At 48.2% G+C, this 19,257-nt stretch overlaps 1 protein-coding gene across 7 annotated transcripts in view; it reads left to right on the forward strand.

Annotated features, from left to right (window-relative positions):
* DHX58 (DExH-box helicase 58) overlaps nt 1–19,257 on the forward strand; it is a 208,346-nt gene that overhangs the window by 23,369 nt on the left and 165,720 nt on the right. For all 7 annotated transcript variants that reach the window (XM_077459543.1, XM_077459549.1, XM_077459546.1 and 4 more), the window contains one exon: nt 7,556–7,746. In XM_077459543.1, the coding sequence (XP_077315669.1) occupies nt 7,556–7,746 (191 nt within the window). The remainder of the gene's footprint in view (nt 1–7,555; nt 7,747–19,257) is intronic.

Here is a 19,257-nt window from a genome sequence, read left to right on the forward strand (position 1 = left end):
AAGCCATTCAACTTTTAAAATGTTCAGCTCTTTCAGCTGATGTGTGCTCAAGTCAATGAGAGCATGCTTAAAATCCGTAAAATCTTCTTCCACTGCCAAAAGTTTCAGCTCCTTCCAGAGGCGGCTCTAGGCTTTGTGAGGCCTTAGGCAAAATTTAGACATGAGGCCCCACTCACGCCCATAATGGATAAAAAAAAATTCAAGCAAGTAAAAATGGCTGCAGAAAGATGCGTGGATCTAGCCCACAGGCAATCAGCACCACCTCCAGAGCACCCTCCTCAGATATATGCAGCCAATACAACATCTGGGACAGGTGACAAGCCCTCTAGGATTTCCCCCTTTACCTTGGGAGAATGGGAAGAGATGTCATTGAATCATTCCACATCCACAGAGGAAGGAGAGTGGGGGGATCCCAGCGCAGTGAGGGAGGGTGACAGGGAGGGAAAGAGAGTGAGGGAGCGGGGGAGAGAGAGAGAGAGGGGAGAGGAAGAGAGGGAGTGCGAGAGGGAGAGGGAGGAAGAGAGAGGGAGAGGGGAGGGGGAGAGAGAGGGGGGAGAGAGGAAGGAAGAGAGAGAGGGGGAGGGGAAGAGAGAGAGGGAGAGGGAGGGAGGGGGAGGAAGAGAGGGGGAGGAAGAGGGAGGGAGGGGGAGGGAGAGGAAAGGGGGGGGGAGGGAGGAAGAGAGAGAGAGAGGGGGAGAGGAAGAGAGAGAGAGGGGGAGGGGAAGAGAGAGAGAGGGGGAGGGGAAGAGAGGGAGGAGAGAGAGAAGGGGGAAGGGAGAGGGGGAAGGGAGAGAGAGAAGGGGGAAGGGTGAGAGGGGGGGAAGGGAGAGAGAGGGGGGAAGGGTAAGAGAGAGAGAAGGGGGAAGGGAGAGAGAGAGAGGGGGGAAGGGAGAGAGAGAGGGGAGGGGGGAAGGCGGGAGAGAGGGGGGAGGAAGAGAGAGAGAGGGGGAGCGAGAGAGAGAGAGAGGGGGAGCGGGGGAGAGAGAGGGGAGAGAGGGGAAGAGAGGGGAGGGGGGAGGGGGAGAGGGAGGAAGGTGGAGAGAGAGATCTCTAGCCCCGTTCCTGTCTGTAGCCCCTCCTGTGTACCATGTCCCAGTCTGCAGTGCCTGGCTATGGGAAGCTGTGTGTGATGCTCGGTACGTTACCTTCCATGCCAGCAGGGTGTTCATGACGGCCAGCAGCAGGCAGGGTCCATTCTCAGTCTGGGTGGGGACAGTGTCCTGCTCCTTCCAGAGGATCTGGTACCTTCCATCTGTCCTCGTTTTCCGGCCCCAGTCAGCCTGTACTCCAGTCCTGGGAAGTCTTTAGAGCTCGTCTCCAGGACTATCGATCCTTGCAAGTCTCGCTGCTCAACTTGCCACCAGGCCCGGACTGGGACAAAAAATAGACTGAGCAGCCCATAATAGCGGTCTCTTCCACACTCCCCAGCCTGAGAGACCCCTGCAGCAGCCTAAGTGAAAAGAGGGGAAACCTAGCAGAGCTGCCCGGGGGTGAACCCAGAAAGAGAACCAGAAAGAGAACAGGGGTGGCGGAGAGCATTGGAGTGAGGCTGAGAGCAGAAGGGGGGGCAAGAGTGTGGGGGGCATGAGCACTAGGGGGAAGAGAGCACTGGGGGAGCTAGGGCACTGGGGGGGTGCACTGGTGGGAGTGGGGAGCCTGGCAGGGGCAGAGAGCATGGGGGGTGATGGAGAGCATAGGGGCCAGAGAGACCTGGGGAAGGGGCAGAAGAGCATATGGAGGGTGGGGGGTGGAGAGCACCGGGGGAGCTGGATAGCACAGTGTGGTAGAGAGCATGGGGGAAGCCAGGGAGTACGGGGGAGGTGGGGGAGTTGGAAAGTACTGGGGGGAGCTGGATAGCATAGTGGAGTGGAGAGCATGGGGGGATCCAGGGAGAATAGTGGGGGCTGGAAAGCACAAAGGGGAGCTGGAGAGCACTGTGGGGGAGCTGGAGAGCACAGGGGTAAGTTGAAAGCACAGCGGAAGCATGGGGGGCAGAGAGCACCGGGGGGGGGACTGGACAGCACAGGGGGCAGAGAGCACTGGGGGTGCAGTTAGAACTGGGAGAGGTTAGGGAGCACGGGGAGCAGAGAGCTCTGGGGAGCTGGAGAGCACTGTTGGGGGGAGCCGGGGAGCACGGGTTGGTCGGAGAGCACTGGGGGGAGTGTATGGGGGAGACAGGGAGGACCAGAGAGCACTGGGGGGGGAATCAGTGGGGGGGAGCCAGGGAGCACAGAGCACTGGGGGAGAGGTGGAGAGAAGTGGGGGGCGACTGAACATGACAGTGGGGGGAGAGCACTGTGGGGGAGCACTGTGAGGGAGCACGGGAATGGGGGACTGGACAGCACAGTGGGGGGAGAGCATGGGGGGAGAAGTGGGGGGGGCTGGACAGCACAGTGGGAGAGCACGGAGGACCAGAGAGCACTGGGGGGAGCCAGGAAGCAGAGAGGGTATGCAGGGAGAACTGTGAGGAACCAGGAAGCATGGGGCAGTAAAAGAGTTAGATAGGAGGAGCTCCGGTGATCCCATCCCAGCGCTTGCTGCAGCCTGGCCGACCCCCGCCAGAGATCGTGAGTGAGTGCCCGGCCGTGCCGCCCTCCTGTGTGCCTGGATAGGAGGAGCGGCGGGGACAGCTGCATATGGAGGAATTGAGCTTTCCATATTCTTTCTGCAGCCGGCGAATGCCCGCAGAAGAAGCGGTCATTCAGCGGCTGCAGGAGGAATATGGAAAGCTCAATTCCTCCATATGCAGCTGTCCCCACCGCTCCTCCTATCCAGGCACACAGGAGGGCGGCACGGCCGGGCACTCACGATCTCTGGGGGTAGTCGGCCAGAATGCAGCAGGCGCTGGGATGGGATCACCGGAGCTCCTCCTTCCCCTTCACAGTCATAGGGCAGGGATATTTTCCGCAGCCTGGCCGGACTCCTGACCCCAATAGGCAGCCGGCCAGACGCGGAGAGGCCAGGTGGGTGAGCGGCGTGGGCTGCAGGAGCAGCTCAGTTGCTTTAGGGCCCCACATGGACTTGCGGCCCGCCCGGTGTGCCCTATGGCTGCCCGCACGGCTTTTACAGATGGCACCTGGAGCCTGTTGTTCAGTCCAGTGATCGAGCAGATGTAAATTAGGCGGCCACGAGGCCCCTGTGAGGGCGAGGCCTTAGGCGGCCGCCTAATTTGCCTAATTAGAGAGCCGCCTCTGGCTCCTTCATACTTTCACCTACAAACTTTAAAATGTTCACAAAATATTGAGCTATGTGGCTATATCTTGTCAGTTTGATATCTTTTACAGTTTTTGTGAAAAAGCTGTTTAAGTTTAGTGATAATTTCAGAAAATGTCATTAAATTTAGGGCATCCAGGCTTTTGTTGTCTGTTTTGTTTCTATGGTTACCAAAGCTTAAGCCCTAACCCTAAGTTGAATGGCTTTAATAGCTGAAAGTATGCAGAAGTTACGCAGAGCCATAAAACGCACAGAATAAGAATAAAAAGATGATGATGAATAATAAATAAAAAAACAAATAACAATAGTGGGACTGCTGAAGCATTTCCACTAAATATGCAAAGTGGTTGGAGGGAAATTTCAGATTGGCAAATATGTTTTTATTACAAATTACGTGAGCATATTGCAGTTCCTCTGATGAATAAAATAAGTGATTACAACCTTTTGTCTATATAAGAATCTAGCCAATGCTTTAATGCTATAACCAATAAAATCAATAACAAATGATAACTGTGCTAAAATATAAATAAATATATATTAATATATATTTATTAAAATTGAGTAGTATATAGAAAAGAAACCTGTGTTAAAGCGGAGGTCCACCCTAAAGTGGACCTTCCTCTCATTGGAATCCTCCCCCTTTCCGGCGCCACAATTGGCACCTTTCAGGGGGGAGGGGGGTGCAGGTACCTGTACAGTACAGGTATCTGCACCCACTTCCGGTGTAGATTCTGCAGAAGGTACGCCCCTTTCCGCAGAATACGCCTCTTTCCGAAAGTCCCCCGCTGCCTGCTGGGAAACACACGGATCCCAGAGACAGCGGGGACCATCCTTATTGCGCAGCGCGACTCGCGCATGCGCAGTAGGTAACCGGGCAATGAAGCCGAAAGGCTCCACTTCCTGATTCCCATACCCAAGATGGCGGTGGCAGCACCCGAGAGACGATCGAGAGATCGGCTTCGGGTGCCGACATCACGGGCACGCTGGGCGGGTAAGTGTCACTATTTTAAAAGTCAGCAGCTGCAGTATTTGTAGCTGCTGGCTTTTAAAAAAAAAAAAACGGCGGACTCCCGGCGGACTCCCGCTTTAATCAAATATTACCAAATATGATGTAGCTGATAAATCTAAAGTGATGATGTTATCAATAAGACACAAAGTAAGTCATACAAAAAGAATAACGATGTTTGTAACTACAAACGCTATCAATGTATTAAGACAAATTGCAGGACAGAAGAAGTTACAGAAAAGCGAAACAAAAGAATAATGCTTATACGTTACACAGACCTCCTGGTCTCCTCACTGCCTGGGCCCAAAAGAGGATTTCTTGAGAGCTTTTGACCTGCTTTTATATTCCCTCTCTGCCCAACCCTGACAAGTTCCCTACATTCACCTCCATGGAGCATTTTGATTGGTTCAAAGTTGCATAGAATCCTCATTGGCTGGAATTCAAGCCTAGTTGGCCACTGCTTATCACACAATAATTAAAATCTCTGGTGACTTAATGTCTGAAGCATGTTTACTTTCGTTAAAGCGGAGTTACACCCAAAAGTGGAACTTCCGCTTTAAGCAATCCTGTCCCCCAGACCCCCCAACCCCCACATTTGGCATGTCATTTTTTTGGGGGGGGGAACAGGTATCTAGTTTTGACAGGTACCCAGCTCCCACTTCCTAGGCGACCCCTCCATCCCTGCAATCTTCTGGGACACATCACAGGTCCCAGAAGATTGCACGGCCATTCAGGATGCACAGCACGACTCGCAAAAGTGCAGTGCGCATCCGGCTGCATAGCCACAAGCTGTCACAGATGGGTGCCCACAGTAGTGATGCCAGCGCCGTGGAGGGGGGCCGCATCGTGGATCCTGGGACAGGTGAGTGTGTGTTTATTAAAAGTCAGCAGCTACAGTTTTCGTAGCTGCTGGCTTTTAATAAACACTGAAACGGATGGAACTCCACTTTAAGTCTGCCATCACCCCTGACTTTAGGATAAAGAGCCCCCAAATTAGCATGTCAAGGACCTATGACAGAATAGAGACACAATGGGGGTTATTTACAAAAGGCAAATCCACTTTGCACTGCAAGTGCACTTGGAAGTGCAGCCGCTCTAAATCAAAGGTGTAGATCTGAAATGAGTGGAAGCTCTGCTGATTTTATCATCCAATTATGTGCAAGCTAAAATGCTGTTTTTTATTTTCCTTGCATGTCCCCCTCGGATCTACAGTAACTTTACTTCCAAGTGCACTTTAAGTGCCCTTGCAGTGCAAAGTGGATTTTCCTGTAGTAAATAAACCCCAATGTCTGGTCAACAGCCCTAAAGACAAAAGGGTAAACTTACCATGCATATCACTTGACTAATAAAGGCACCAAACAGAAGAGGAACCTGACCTGACGTGGTTTCAATCTCTTCGCGACCTTCAAATACTCGAGATTTTTGTGGTCAGTGTAGATAAGGATTGGATGTGCTGAAGGTACCAGAAGGTACCGCCATTCTTCAAGTGCAGACTTGATGGCCAATAGTTCCCGGTCTCCCACGTCATAGTTCCTCTCAGGTTCAGATAATTTACAGGAAAATAACTCAACTGGGTGTAAGAGAGCCCTGGGTCCTTGTCTCTGAGAAAGTACTGCCCCTACTGCAATCTCGGAAGCGTCTACCTCTAGAACAGTCTTTCTCAACCTTTTCAACACAGAGGAACCCTTGAAATTGTTCTCCAGTCTCGGGGAACCCCTGCTAAAAATTAGAAATCAACAACTCATGATACATTAGTGTGATGGTCAGTGGAGGGGAGGTAGTGCAGGGGAGGTAGAAGGCCAGTGCAGGGGAGGTAGAAGGCCGGATGAACCCCTTTTCTAGGTTCTCCTGAATATTAGTCCTCAACTCCAGCTCCGTTAAGGGGAAGATTCTCCCAAAAGGAATTTCGGCTCCAGGGAGGAGCTCTATCGGGCATTCGTATGACCGATGAGGAGGGAGAGTATCTGCACCCTTCTTGTTGAAGATATCCAGGAAACCGTGATAGGTTTTGGGAACAGATTGGCGGAACACCTTGTCTGCTTCCAAGCATAAGGTCGAGGGATCTTCATCAGTCTTTAACATGCAGTGTTGGTTACAGTAGGGAGAAGGGATGCTGATTCTCCCAGTAGACCAGTCGATCTGTGAGTCATGGGCCCTCAGCCAGGGCATGCCAAGGATGATGGGGAATAAAGGGGATTCGATAATATCCAGGCACAACAGTTCTTGATGATTCTTGGAGATGGTGGTTAACAGAGGCATTGTTTCCTGGGTGACTGGCCCGGATTTAAGAGCCGAACCGCCAGCCAAGTGAACTGAAAGTCCTTTTGCTCTGGGCCGCAAAGGAACATGATGTCTGGTGGCAAAAGTCAAGTCCATGAAACCTCTGCAGGCTCCGGAATCAATAATTGCGGTGACCTGGATATTCAGCAAACTGTTTGTGGGCTTTCTTGCACATCAACTTTAGAGGCTTCCTTCTGGCATGATAGCTATGCAGACCAATTTGGTGCAGTGTGCGGTGTATGGTCTGAGCACTGACAGGCTGACCCCCCACCCCTTCAACCTCTGCAGCAATGATGGGAGCACTTATACACCTATTTCCCAAAGGTAAACTCTGGATATGATGCTGAGCAGGTGCACTCAACTTCTTTGGTCGACCATGGTGATGTCTGTTCTGAGTGGAACCTGTCCTGTTAAACTGCTGTATGGTCTTGGCGACCATGCTGCAGCTCAGTTTCAGGGTCTTGGCAATTGTCGTATAGCCTAGGTCATCTTTATGTATAACAATTCTTTTTTTCAGATCCTCAGAGAGTTCTATGTCATGAGGTGCCATGTTGAACCTCCAGTGACCAGTATGAGAGAGTGAGAGCGATAACACCAAATTTAACACACCTGCTCCCCATTCACACCTGAGACCTTTTAACACTAACAATTCACATGACACCGGGAAGGGAAAATGGTTAATTGGGCCCAATTTGAACATTTCCACTTAGGGGGTGTACTCACTGCTGTTGCCAGCGGTTTAGACATTAATGGCTGTGTGTTGAGTTATTTTGAGGGGACAGCAAATTGACACTGTTATTCAAGCTGTACACTCACTACTTTACATTGTAGCGAAGTGTCATTTCTTCAGTGTTGTCACATGAAAAGATATAATAAAATATTTACAAAAATGTGAGAGGTGTACTCACTTTTGTGAGATACTGTACATGATTAGGAGATATACTATTGATATACTTTTTATTCCTGTTTTTAATGGGCAGCACATTATACAGTATCGCCTGTATGATTTGGTTCTTCATAGGGAAGAAAAACTGAAAATTATTACTGTTTCTTTAGATTTCACTCTGCTAATAATAGATGAGTGCCACCACACCCACAAAGATGCCACTTATAATAAGGTGATGCAGATCTATCTTAAGAAAAAGTTGAAAGATGAAAGGAATCTCCCACAAATCTTGGGACTTACTGCATCCCCTGGGACTGGTGGAGCTAGCAGCTTTGAGGATGCTGTCGATCATATTTTACAGGTGAGATACATAAAGAAACATCAGTACACTAGCCCAGAGTTTCTCAACTCCAGTTCTCAAGGCACCCCAACAGGTCATGTTTTCAGGCTTACCATTTATTTTTCACAGGTGATTTGATCAGTTTCACTGCCTTAGTAATTACCAACGCTGTTTCAATCTGAGGGAAATCCTAAAAACATGACCTGTTAGGGCTCCTTGAGGACTGGAGTTGAGAAACACTGCACTAGCCAGTAGTTTTATATACAAAAATTTCTCATTTATTAAGTTAACCTCTGCAATAACTACTGATATTTGGTCTTTTTTGTCTGTTAAATATACAATTGAAAGTGTTTTGTTATATATGCTGAATAAGTGCCGCACTGTAACAGTTAAATTGTTCCCAGCTGTTCCTGAGGACTATAGAACCCCCCCCCCCCCCACTCCACCTATTATAAAAAAGGGTGGAGGTTATTGTAACATTGTTCTAGGGCAGAGGTCGGCAACCCACGCCACGTGTACCAGATATGGCGCACAGCCACATTTATGCTGACACGCGAGGGATGCCTGGTAAACCCACCTCTCACGCATAAGCAAAGCCGGATTGCTACACAAGAAGGAGCACGACTGGGATCACCTAATTGGTTGTCTGCCTCCATTCCTCTCGCCCACCTCACTCAGCTTACATACAGCCGACATTGAAGCAGTGGGTGACCAGATCTCCCCTGCATGAATGCTGTGCCTGGGGTGGTAAGCTCTTCCTCCCATCCTTGGACTACAGTCAGGCTAGCCACAGGGCATGCAGATGACCGTCTCTTCCCCTGCACACAGAGGCGTACCTAGGGTCTCCAGTGCCATTGCCCCCCCCCTCCCCAAGTGAATTCAGCCATACAATCTGTATGGCTGAATTCGCATCGCAAAGACATCGCATGTGATTTGCACTGCAGTGTGGTGCAAATCACATGCAATGTCAGACTTTACATATATGTGAAGTGGCCCTAAATATACATTAGTTTATGTATCATTACATGCATGTGTTTTTTTACATTTGATGTTTCTGCCAGAGTCTCACTGTCACAAAGGTGTAAATTCAAATACAATTGTCAGTTCAGTTGTGACCTACCTACCTAACTTCATGGCAGTGTATAGTGTAGTGGCCCCCCAAGTACTACTACCACCGAGACACCCTCCACTCCGCCATCTCCCCCGGCTCTTCTTCTTCTCTCCCCAGATCTGGGTGCACTGCACAGTTCAAGGGCCAGGGGCGAAGCCGGCCAGGCCCAGGAGAACGAGAAGAGCCAGGGACAATCGGGTTGCAGTATGAGGCGAGGCCCTGCCTTGCCAGCGCTGGCAAACCATGAGAAGCTGCCGCCTTAAAGTGGCGACAGGGAGGTGTGGTGGGCCCAGGGGAGGAGGAGGGAGTACACATGCTGCGGTGCAGATCTGTGTGAAGCTGGAATTGGGCGAAAGGGCGGCGTAGGGGGTAGAACACTGCCAATTTGGGCCCCCCCCCCCTTGGCCTGCACCCCTGGCGGTCACCAGTCTTGCCAACCCCTTGGTATTTCCCTGCTTGCACACTGCACACAACTAATCTGTTCCTTTTTCAGACACAACCTCGATAAGCACAGTATGTGGCTGGTGATTGCAGTTCTGACCTGTGAAATCCTCAGCCTGCAATAGCCACCTACACACTATGCAAATCCAGGTTGTGTCTGCAAAATAATCAGATCTTGGCTTTGTGCAGTGGCACCATCCTCTGTCTGGCTGACTCCCCCCACTCTGCCCTGCTGATGCCCTGCACCCTGCTGACACCCCCCCTCTGCCCTGCTGACACCCGTCTTCTGCCCTGCTGATGCCCACCCTCTGCCCTGCTGACGCCCATCTCTGATCTGCTAACATGCATCCTTTGCCCTGCTGACACCCGTCCTCTGCTCTGCTGACACTCGCGCTATGCTTTTCTGACCCCAGTTCTCCTCTGCCCTGCTGAGTCCTGCCCTGCTGACCCCATCCTTTGCCCTTCTGATTCCTGCCCTGTACCGTGCTAATTCCAGTCCTCGGCCCTGCTGACCCCATTTTAGGCCCTGCTGACCACTGTACACTGCCCAGGAATTAGGACTGATCTGAGGTGTTATGGTGCAGGAATTGGGGCAGGTATGTACTGGCCATCAGGACTACCGGGAGTTTCCCGGTGGGCCAGTTTTTATGCAGAGTTTGGTGGCAGCGTGGCAGCAAACAGTGGCAGGGATTCGGAGGAAGGGGCCCAGGGAGGAGGGCAGTAGGATGTGAGAGCCCAGGAGGGAGAAGAGCTCCACCCCCTCCCTGACAATTGAAGAAGCAAACAGGAGCTCCAAGAACAGTGCGGCCTAGGCTGGAGGACAGGCTGACTGGGGGCCCAGAGGAAGCAGACAGGTGGGAGGCGGAGATTGCCAAGGAGCCGATGGAAGGAGCAGAGCAGCGAGAGCACCCCTGGATCAAGAGGGAGACTCGATGCTGCCGATGCTGGCCATCAGGTACCCAGCATCCTACACATACCTGCTCGCACACAGAGCCTACAGGGGGGAGCAGAGGAGGGAATGCAGATAGGGACAGTGCTATGTGGTCTGTCTCAGCCCCCTCTCTTTCTCTCAGATCCTTCTTTCTCTCAGTCCCCTGTCACGTACCTGGTGTTGGAGACCAGAATGCAGGGAGCGGCCTCTCGTAAGCCTCTGGCTCGAGAACCCCTGGTAGTGGAGACAGGGACTCAAGAGTTCAGAGGGGTACAAGTGCCTGATAGATGACAGGTGTGGGGGCTAGTCCAGACCTCTGGAGTAGCTGAAGCAAGGCAGGCAGGAACAGCAAGCTGGAACTGGTGACTGGAACACAGCAGACAGCTGGGAGGAGTTCTGTAGTGCAGCAGGAGCACAGGATCTGCAGGCTGCGAAGAGGTGCACAGGAACCTGGCAGCAACACTGGAGCAGTGGTGGTATGGAGATGCCTGAGCTTGGCAGGAACTCTGAAACAGCTGACATCGTGGAGGTGTCCTGTAGTACAGCAGGCTGCAGGATTGTGCTCTGCGGTCAGGCAGGAACACAGTCAGAGTCAGACAGGCTGGGTCAACACTAGCAGGCAGAGCAGGTACCAAATGGAAGCAGGAGGGTAGTCGAGGTACAGGCCGGGTCGGTAACAGGTGGGCAGCGATCAATCCAAAGGAAGAGGCAGAAGGGTAGTCAGACAGGCCGGGGTCGGAGGCAGGCAGCAACAGACGTTGTCAGAAACAAGCTGAGTAGACAGGAATCAAGTCAACTGGTAACAGGTAGTAGAGTCACAGCAAACGCTGTAGACTGGACAGCAAGGAGGCACAGTGACATGTTCCCTTAAATAGACCTCTGGGCACCAAGAACAGTCACGCGGCGCTTCTGCGCACACCCGTGCACGTCCGTGCACACCTATGCGAGTCCGCCCGTTCGCGCCATCGCGCACCCGCATGCGTCTGTTCACACTATCGTGCACCCATGTCCGCCCGTTCACACTATTGCGCACCCGCGTGCGCCCGTTCACACTAACGCGCACCCATGTGCGCTGGTTAGCTCTTCAGAAAATCCATAGGGAATTGTACAGGAGGTGTGGTGGTGGACTGTTGTTATTTGGAGTGACCTGCTATCAACACTTCCTACATTTCTCTTTTACTACCTACTTTTTTTTTTTTTTTTGGCAATGAACTATTATTGAAACAGTGACGAACTTTGTTGTTCTTTAAATTTTTACATTGTTTCTTCACTTTAACCAAATGCACTAAATATATAAATAGACACATGCTGAATGGATTAATTGTTTACAAGGAGTATTGATGTACAGTGGTCTATAGAGGAATGAGATCATTTTTAAATATCATATAGTATTTATTTTTCTGTCAAATGAAATTAATTACAATTGAATTTATACTATAAATTTTCTTATCCTGTGAAAGTTTACATTTATATACACCCAGTGAGGTGATTTTATATTTTAATTTTATTTTTATTTTTTTAGTTTATGTAAGTTTAGTTTATTCAAAGTGCTGCTAGTAATTTCTACCATTGGTGATCTTCTTTGGCACCAGATTAATAATTTTGTATTAATATAGCAGCAGCTATAGTCTAGTATTCACCATGAGCGCTGAGGGAGTGTGATTTTAGTTTTCTAATATCTTGCTCATTTGTTTTAAGGAAAAAAGGTACCTGCTGGGATATTCTCAGTCAGAGATGCTATGGTGTGAGGGAGGCAGGCTGCTTTGCCCAGCACCGTGAAGGTGCAAACAGCGGGGCGCTTAGAAGAGCCACAGTACAAGGATCCTCACGGGGGACCAAAAAAAAGCCACGTGTTGAACCTAAATGGGGGGAGAGAAAAGATGTCAGAGGATATGGCGGGGGGGGGGGGCTTTTTGTCCCCTTAGGTGTCCCTTCCTAGGTATCCAGGATATTGTATTATAAATATGTGATTATTCCTTAAGAATTAAATATGAATTTATAAAATATAAAAATGCTCCCCCTGCATTTGATGGCAGGGGGAACTCAAACTCCCAAACAATGCTGTTGAATGGTACCTGCTGGGGGTGTCCTGGTGCACAAAGAAATAGAGAGGTACCAGGCTGCCATGCCTTGTCCCTGAGAGCATGGAACAGAGAGTGCCACAATATAGAGTCCTTGACGGACTTTAGGGGCGACAGTTTGAAACCTATGGAGAAATTAAGAGGCATGGGCAGTGGATGGTGAGGGGAGGAATGTGTATACCCAATTCCTGGGGTTGTAGGGTTGAGGGTTAGACCCTATACTCCGGGATGTCCCATCAACGCATGTGAAAGTCCCATATAGAGGTGTAATTATCTGGAAGCATTTTGGTGGAGAGATAAATCCAGTAAATTAGCGGCCAAAGGATGGGGCGGCCGGAAGCAGGTGTCCAGGTAAAAATGTGGTGACTTTAAATGGGGTCTAGGAGTGGACAGATGTCCGATCAGCAGGGAGTGGCTGGGGGTAGGCAACGCCCCCCCCCCACGAGTCGCCGGTGAGCGAATCTGCCCCCGCATCGTGCAATGTGTGCATGGGAATGGTAATAGCGGCCGGTGTGTGTGAACACTTCCAGGCACGGTGATGTAGGTCGCTCGCCGCGGTGATGCCGAATGTGCGAAGGGCAGCGACTTAAGCCCGTGCCAGCGGCTCGCGATGCAGAAGACCAGAAGAGCCTACAGGACGAAAAACATCCCTGCTCTTCCGCTGTATGGGAAGCCGCCTGTGCCAAAACAGTGCACAAGACGGCCCCCTTGCGCAGAGGGAGGAAGTCCATAGAGCCAGTCGGATGAACCCAGCCAGCAGGACTCAGACCATAGTGCCGCAGCACAGAACAGATGGCACAAAACAAGGAAATGTCAGGAAACCAAAAAACTGCAAAAAGAAATACTGAAAAAACCATAGCTGGAAGTGAAAAATATACATGACAACATAATGGATCAAACCGTGTACATGCAATGTTTTCATAATAAAAGCAAGGAACATATGTACAATATCTACATATATACATTATATGGAGAGGCTGTGGAACTTTGAAAAATACTCATGATGTCCACAGATACTCCTTATATACCAATTAGGAGCAGGAGTTTTAGATGCTCAGTGGAGAAAGAAAAAGGGAAGAATTTTAAAGAAGGCCCCTCATTGGGCTCCCATTCTGAGCCCCCTAAGGAAAAACCTTCCAGGAAGGGTCTGTATGATATACATCCATTTAATCCAGAGGGCTGGGTGGCCTTTAGGCTACAGATCCACCTTTGTTCAAATTATAATAATTTCTTATTTATATCTCCTCCGCGCATGCCCTCGTGCATGCAATCAATGATTAAGAATGAGAATTTCGGGCAACTGCCTTCGTGCACTTTGGTAACGTGTCTAGCAAGTGGTAGATTAGGGTTGCAGGTTTTAATTTATATAATGTGTCTGTATACCCTGCACCAGAATTGCTGAATGGTCTTTCCTACATAAAAACTATTACATTCACATACGAGGAGATAAACAACCCTGCATGTCTGGCAGTTAGCATAATGCTTGGGAGTGAATTTTTCGCCTTTGGGCAGAATGATGTTTCTGGAAGTGTTCAAAAATCGCCAGTAATTGTAACCACCGCAAATAAGGCAGCACAGTGGTGTAGTGGTTGGCACTCTGACCTAGCCGTAAGAAGGGTCGCTGGTTCGATCCCAACCACGACACTACCTGCCTGGAGTTTGCATGTTCTCCCTGTGCCTGTGTGGGTTTACTCCGGTTTCCTCCCACAATCCAAAGACATGCAGGTAGGTTAATTGGCTTCTGTCCAAAATTGGCCCTAGTATATGAATGAGGACCTTGGATTGTGGGCTCATTGAAGGTAGGGACTGATGTGAGTGTGCAATGTACAGGGATAGGGACAATTGTAGACACTCACTCAGGTTGAACTGGATGGACTGGTGTCTTTATTCAACCTTAGCAACTATGAAACTATGAAGTTAAAGTCCCTTTGTTCTTACAAGGATCATGTTTGCCACCTCCCTTAACCTGTTGCCGCCCGCCCACCGTCATATGACATGATGGATTTTAAGCGGGGATATCTGAATGATGCCTGTAGCTGCAGACATCATTCAGATATTACCATTTTCAGCCAGTGATTCCCTTCCACCACTTGATCGTTCTTACTGGAGGCGAGAGGGGACGTCCTCCCCCTCCCGTCACCCCCTGGTGCATCTACTGACTCACCGCTATGATTGGCGAGTCGGAGACAGGATCTGCCGGCCCCAGATGTTGACCGTAGAGATTTCCAGCGGACCAGATGGTCGCCAGAGTCTCTATGATCGTTGGAGGTGCGATGTTATGACGTCACACCCGGCCTCTGCATTCAAAAAAATTGCACCGCCTCGGCTGGGAAGCCATGATCGGTTTATTTTATTTTTTTATTTCAGGCTTCCCACCCTAGTGGTAAGATGTGGGGTCTTACTGCCACTCACTCAGGTTGAACTGGATGGACTGGTGTCTTTATTCAACCTTACTAACTATGGAACTATGGAACTATATCTCACTGTAAAGAGGACCTGTCATGTGATATTCCTATTAGAAGGGATGTTTACATTCCTTGTAATAGGAATAAAAGTGATACATTTTTTTTCAAAAAAGTTTCAAACTAAAAAAAATAAAGTATGATTAACAATAAAAAAAATTAAATTTTTAAAGCGCCCCTGTCCCCATGTGCTCGCACGCAGAAGCGAATGCATATGTAAGTCCCGCCCACATATGAAAACGGTGTTCAAACAATACATGTGAGGTATCAATGCGAACGTTGGAGCGAGAGCAATAATTTTGTCTCTAGACCTCCTCTGTAACTCAAAACATGTAACCAGTAAAAAAATTCAAGCTTTGCCTATGGGGATTTTTAAGCAGTGAACTTTGGTGCCATTAGATGAGCGTGTGCAATTTTCGAAGAGAACCAGCTCATCTGTAGGTGAATGCCGGGGCTGCTGGTACACGCCCACTGAAGAAGACGTGATTACGAAACGCGTATGCAGCTACTAATCGACCTAGTGTTAACGGTGGTTATCCCGGGTCTCATCGGTCTCCGTTTTTGCCTGTCAGTCTGTGAGCAGGTCAGGAGGAGAGCGGTGAGAATTAACTGATCGCGGCTGGATGTTAATGATGATTTTAATGCAATGACACATGAATGTTGAAATGTAAGCAGGTTTTTAGCGTGTGGAGTGTGGTGTTTCAAAATAAACAGGTTTACACTATGGATCTTCTCTCTGTTTGCTTTTTTCTGAATATGATAAACTGACTGAGAGCCTAGTGGAATCCTGGTACAAACAAAAGTTCCTGGGTGGAGATTCCTGTGACCACAGTGCAAAGATTATTTCTCAGTGAAAACCTTTTCACAACGCCTGAGATTAACCCCTTAGGGGTAAGTGCATTGGCAAAGAGGGGATCACACGGAGCACGTGGCTGGTCTTTATATGCATGGTGTGTTGGACATTCTGTGAGAAGACTCTCCTATCAAATCTAAGGGTTTTGGGATCACAAACACCCTCCTTTATGAACTTTTCCATTCTTTGGATTTCGTGTCTTTATAGTATATATATATATATATATATATATATATATATATATATATATATATATGATGCATATTTAACTTTATTTATTTTTTAGTGCTGTTAATGTGTAGGTATTGTGTTTAGAGGGATTTTGAGAATATACTTACGCATATTTTATGAACATATGCACATGGTCACTTTATTTGATTTTAGTCTGTGAAAAACAGCTTCTTCTGTGCCAAGAAATGAAATACAGTGCAGAAAAATGTGACTCCTTATCCTCTGTGCGCTATGTGGTATATTGATGTCCCCTTACCTTACTGCTGTAGGTAACAGCAAATGAATATGTCTTTGTGGGTAATAGGTATGTCCCCTATGGGTCTAAATATCCACTGACTTCTAGACCTGTTGTTTTGGATGTGTAAGTATGTGTCCATCTTTAAATCCAGCAACGTTCTGCCAGACGTGGCCAATCCAGCATAATCTCATAAGTGAGTGTTAGGACAAATGAAAGGAAGAACAGGGAGATGCTTGATAGTGTAGTATGTTTTTTTTTTAAAGAATTTATTGAAAGAACAGATACAGTACTCACATACTCGCTGACGTCACTTCTGGTGCCTATACGTTCCGACGCTGCTCCTGTTTGTTTTAATCTGTATACACATTACTATGTGAGTACCGTAGCTGTTCTTTCAATAAATTCTTTTTAAAAAAACATACTGCACTATCGAGCATCCCCCCTGTTCTTCCTTTCATATGTCCTAACACTTATTTATGAGATTATGCTTGATTGGCCATGTCTGGCAGAGTGTTGCTGGGTTTAAAGATAGACACATCCAAAACGCCATGTCTAGAAGTCAGTGGATATTTGGACCCATAGGGGACATACCTATTACTCGCAAAGACATATTAATTTGCTGTTACCTTACAGCAGGATAAGGAGTCATGTTTTTCTGCACTGTACTTCATTTGGCACAGAAGAAGCTGTTTTATTATTTTTATTGTCATCGTGGTTTTTACCTAGAAGATAAGGACAGTGTGTAGACATTTCACATTATTTATCTATCACTCATCAATGAATTTATGACGTCTGTCCTTCATTAGAGCATTCGCTCTTTAATACGTGGAACCTACTGTTTTTATCACTTGCACATATGCACATGGTCACTTTATTTGATATTAGCTTATGTCACTTATGCCGCGTACACACAATCAGACTATCCAGGCATGACTTTGCAGCGGAGTTCGTGCCGGACTTTCCGAATGAGTGGACCTGCCCACACACGACCGGACTTTTCCGGTGGACTAGGTCCGGCGGACTAGGTCCAGCGGACAATCCGCTGTACTATAGCGGGAGTCACTTGGACTTTTGAAATGAATGGACTTGCCCACACACGGAGTAAAGTCCGTTCATTTATCTGAGGTGCGATGGGGCAGGAATTGGGTTAATCTGAAGTGCAAAGTTTTAGGAATTGGGCTGATCTAAGGTGTGAAGGTTCAGGGGTTGGCGCTGATTTGACGTGTGAAGGCGCAGAAATTGGGCTGATCTGAGGTATGAAGGTTCAGCAGTTGGCACCGATCTGAGGTGTGAAGGTGCAGGAAAAGGGGGTGATTTGACGTGTGAAAGCGTAAAGCTCAATATTTATTTTGTACTATTATTTATGTAATTTACAGCATTTGGTTTATAAATGAAGTTGGCCTCACTCTCAATTTCTTTGAAAATATTTTTCGGCACACTATGCTCAAAAGGTTGCCTACCCCTTTTCTTGGGTGACAATGCATTGATACATTGCAGTGAGCGCACATTGACACTTTAAGGCAAAAAGTGATACTGGCAGGATCAGTAAGGTAATATACCATACAGAGAACATAGTTACATAGTAGGTGAGGTTGAAAAAAGACACAAGTCCATCAAGTCCAACCTGTGTGTGTGCTTTTATGTCAGTAATACAATGTATATCCCTGTGTGTTGTGGTCATTCAGATGCCTATCTAATAGTTATTTGAAATTATTGATGCTCCCCGCTGAAACCACTGCCTGTGGAAGAGAATTCCACATCTTTACGGCTCTTAGAGTAAATAACCCTCTACGCAGTTTAAGGTTAAACCGCTTTTCATCTAAGTTTAGTGAATGGCCGCATGTTTTAAATTCCTTTTCCCTGAAAAGTTTTATGCTTATTGTGGGGTCACCAGCACAGTATTTGTACATTTGAAATCATATCCCCTCTCAAGTGTCTCTTCTTGCAAGCCATTTCTGAGCCTGTCATCTACTAGGACCCCCAGGTCCTTTTTCATCCTAAATTCCCCCAGAGGTTCTCCCCCTAGTGAGTAGATTGCATTCGTATTTTTGCCACCCAAATGCATTATTTTACATTTTTCTACATGAAAGCTAATTTTCCTTGTAGTTGCCCACCCCATTAATTTGTTCAGATCTTCTTGCAAAGTTTCCACATCCTGCAGAGAAATTATTGCCCTGCTTATCTTAATATCGTCCGCAAATTCTGAGCTAAGCTAAGCTGTTTATCCCACCCTCCAGGTCATTTATGAATAAATTAAATAAGATTGGTCTGAGGACAGAATCCTGGTGGACCCTGCTTTTCATACCCGACCATTCCTAGCACTCCCCATTTATTACTACCATCTGAACCCGCCCCTGTAGCCAGTTTTCAATCTATGTACTTACCCTATGATCTATGCCAACAGACCTTAGTTTGTACAGTAAATGTTTATGGGGAACTGTATCAAATACCTTTGCAAAATCCAGATACACCATGTCTACGGGCCTTCCTCTATCTAGATGGCAGCTCACCTCCTCATAGAAGGTTAATAGGTTGGTTTGGCAAGAACGATTCTTCATGAATGCATGCTGTTTACTGCTAATGATACCGTGTTTATTACTAAAATCTTGTATATAGGCTAACTGGTCTGTAATTCCCAGGGATGTATCTTGGCCCTTTTTTAACTGCTTGCCGACTGCCGGCTGTCAAATGATGGCCAGGCGGCGTGGCTCTTGTGTCGGGAGGCCGTGATATGGCGGCCTCCCATTTAAACAGGGAATGCGCACGATCGTGCACGCGCATCCCTGTTCCTTCGGTGGCGGCGTGTCACGGAGACAGCTATTGGCCGGCTGTTTACCCACGTGATCGGCTGTGATCCTTTCACAGCCGATCACTAAATGTAAAAAAAAACGTGGTAACGAGATGTTACCGGGTTCTCCTCCTCACACACCGATCGTGTGTGAGAAGGAGATTGCGGGAACATCTCGTTACTGCTTACAGTGTACACACCAATCACACTGATTGCCCCCCCCCCCCCAATAAAGAGGACCTGTCACCACCCATCATAGTACCTGTCACTCACAGTCCATCAGAGTACCTGTCACAGTCCATCCGAGTATCCGAGTACCTGTCACCAGAGTACCTGAGTACCTGTCATAGCCCATCAGAGTACCCGAGTACCTGTCACAGCCCATCTGAGTACCCG

This window comes from Lithobates pipiens, unplaced genomic scaffold, assembly GCF_037356315.1.
Source record: "Lithobates pipiens isolate NorthernLeopardFrog02 unplaced genomic scaffold, aLitPip1_a1.2 Scaffold_28, whole genome shotgun sequence".
NCBI classification, from domain to species: domain Eukaryota; kingdom Metazoa; phylum Chordata; class Amphibia; order Anura; family Ranidae; genus Lithobates; species Lithobates pipiens.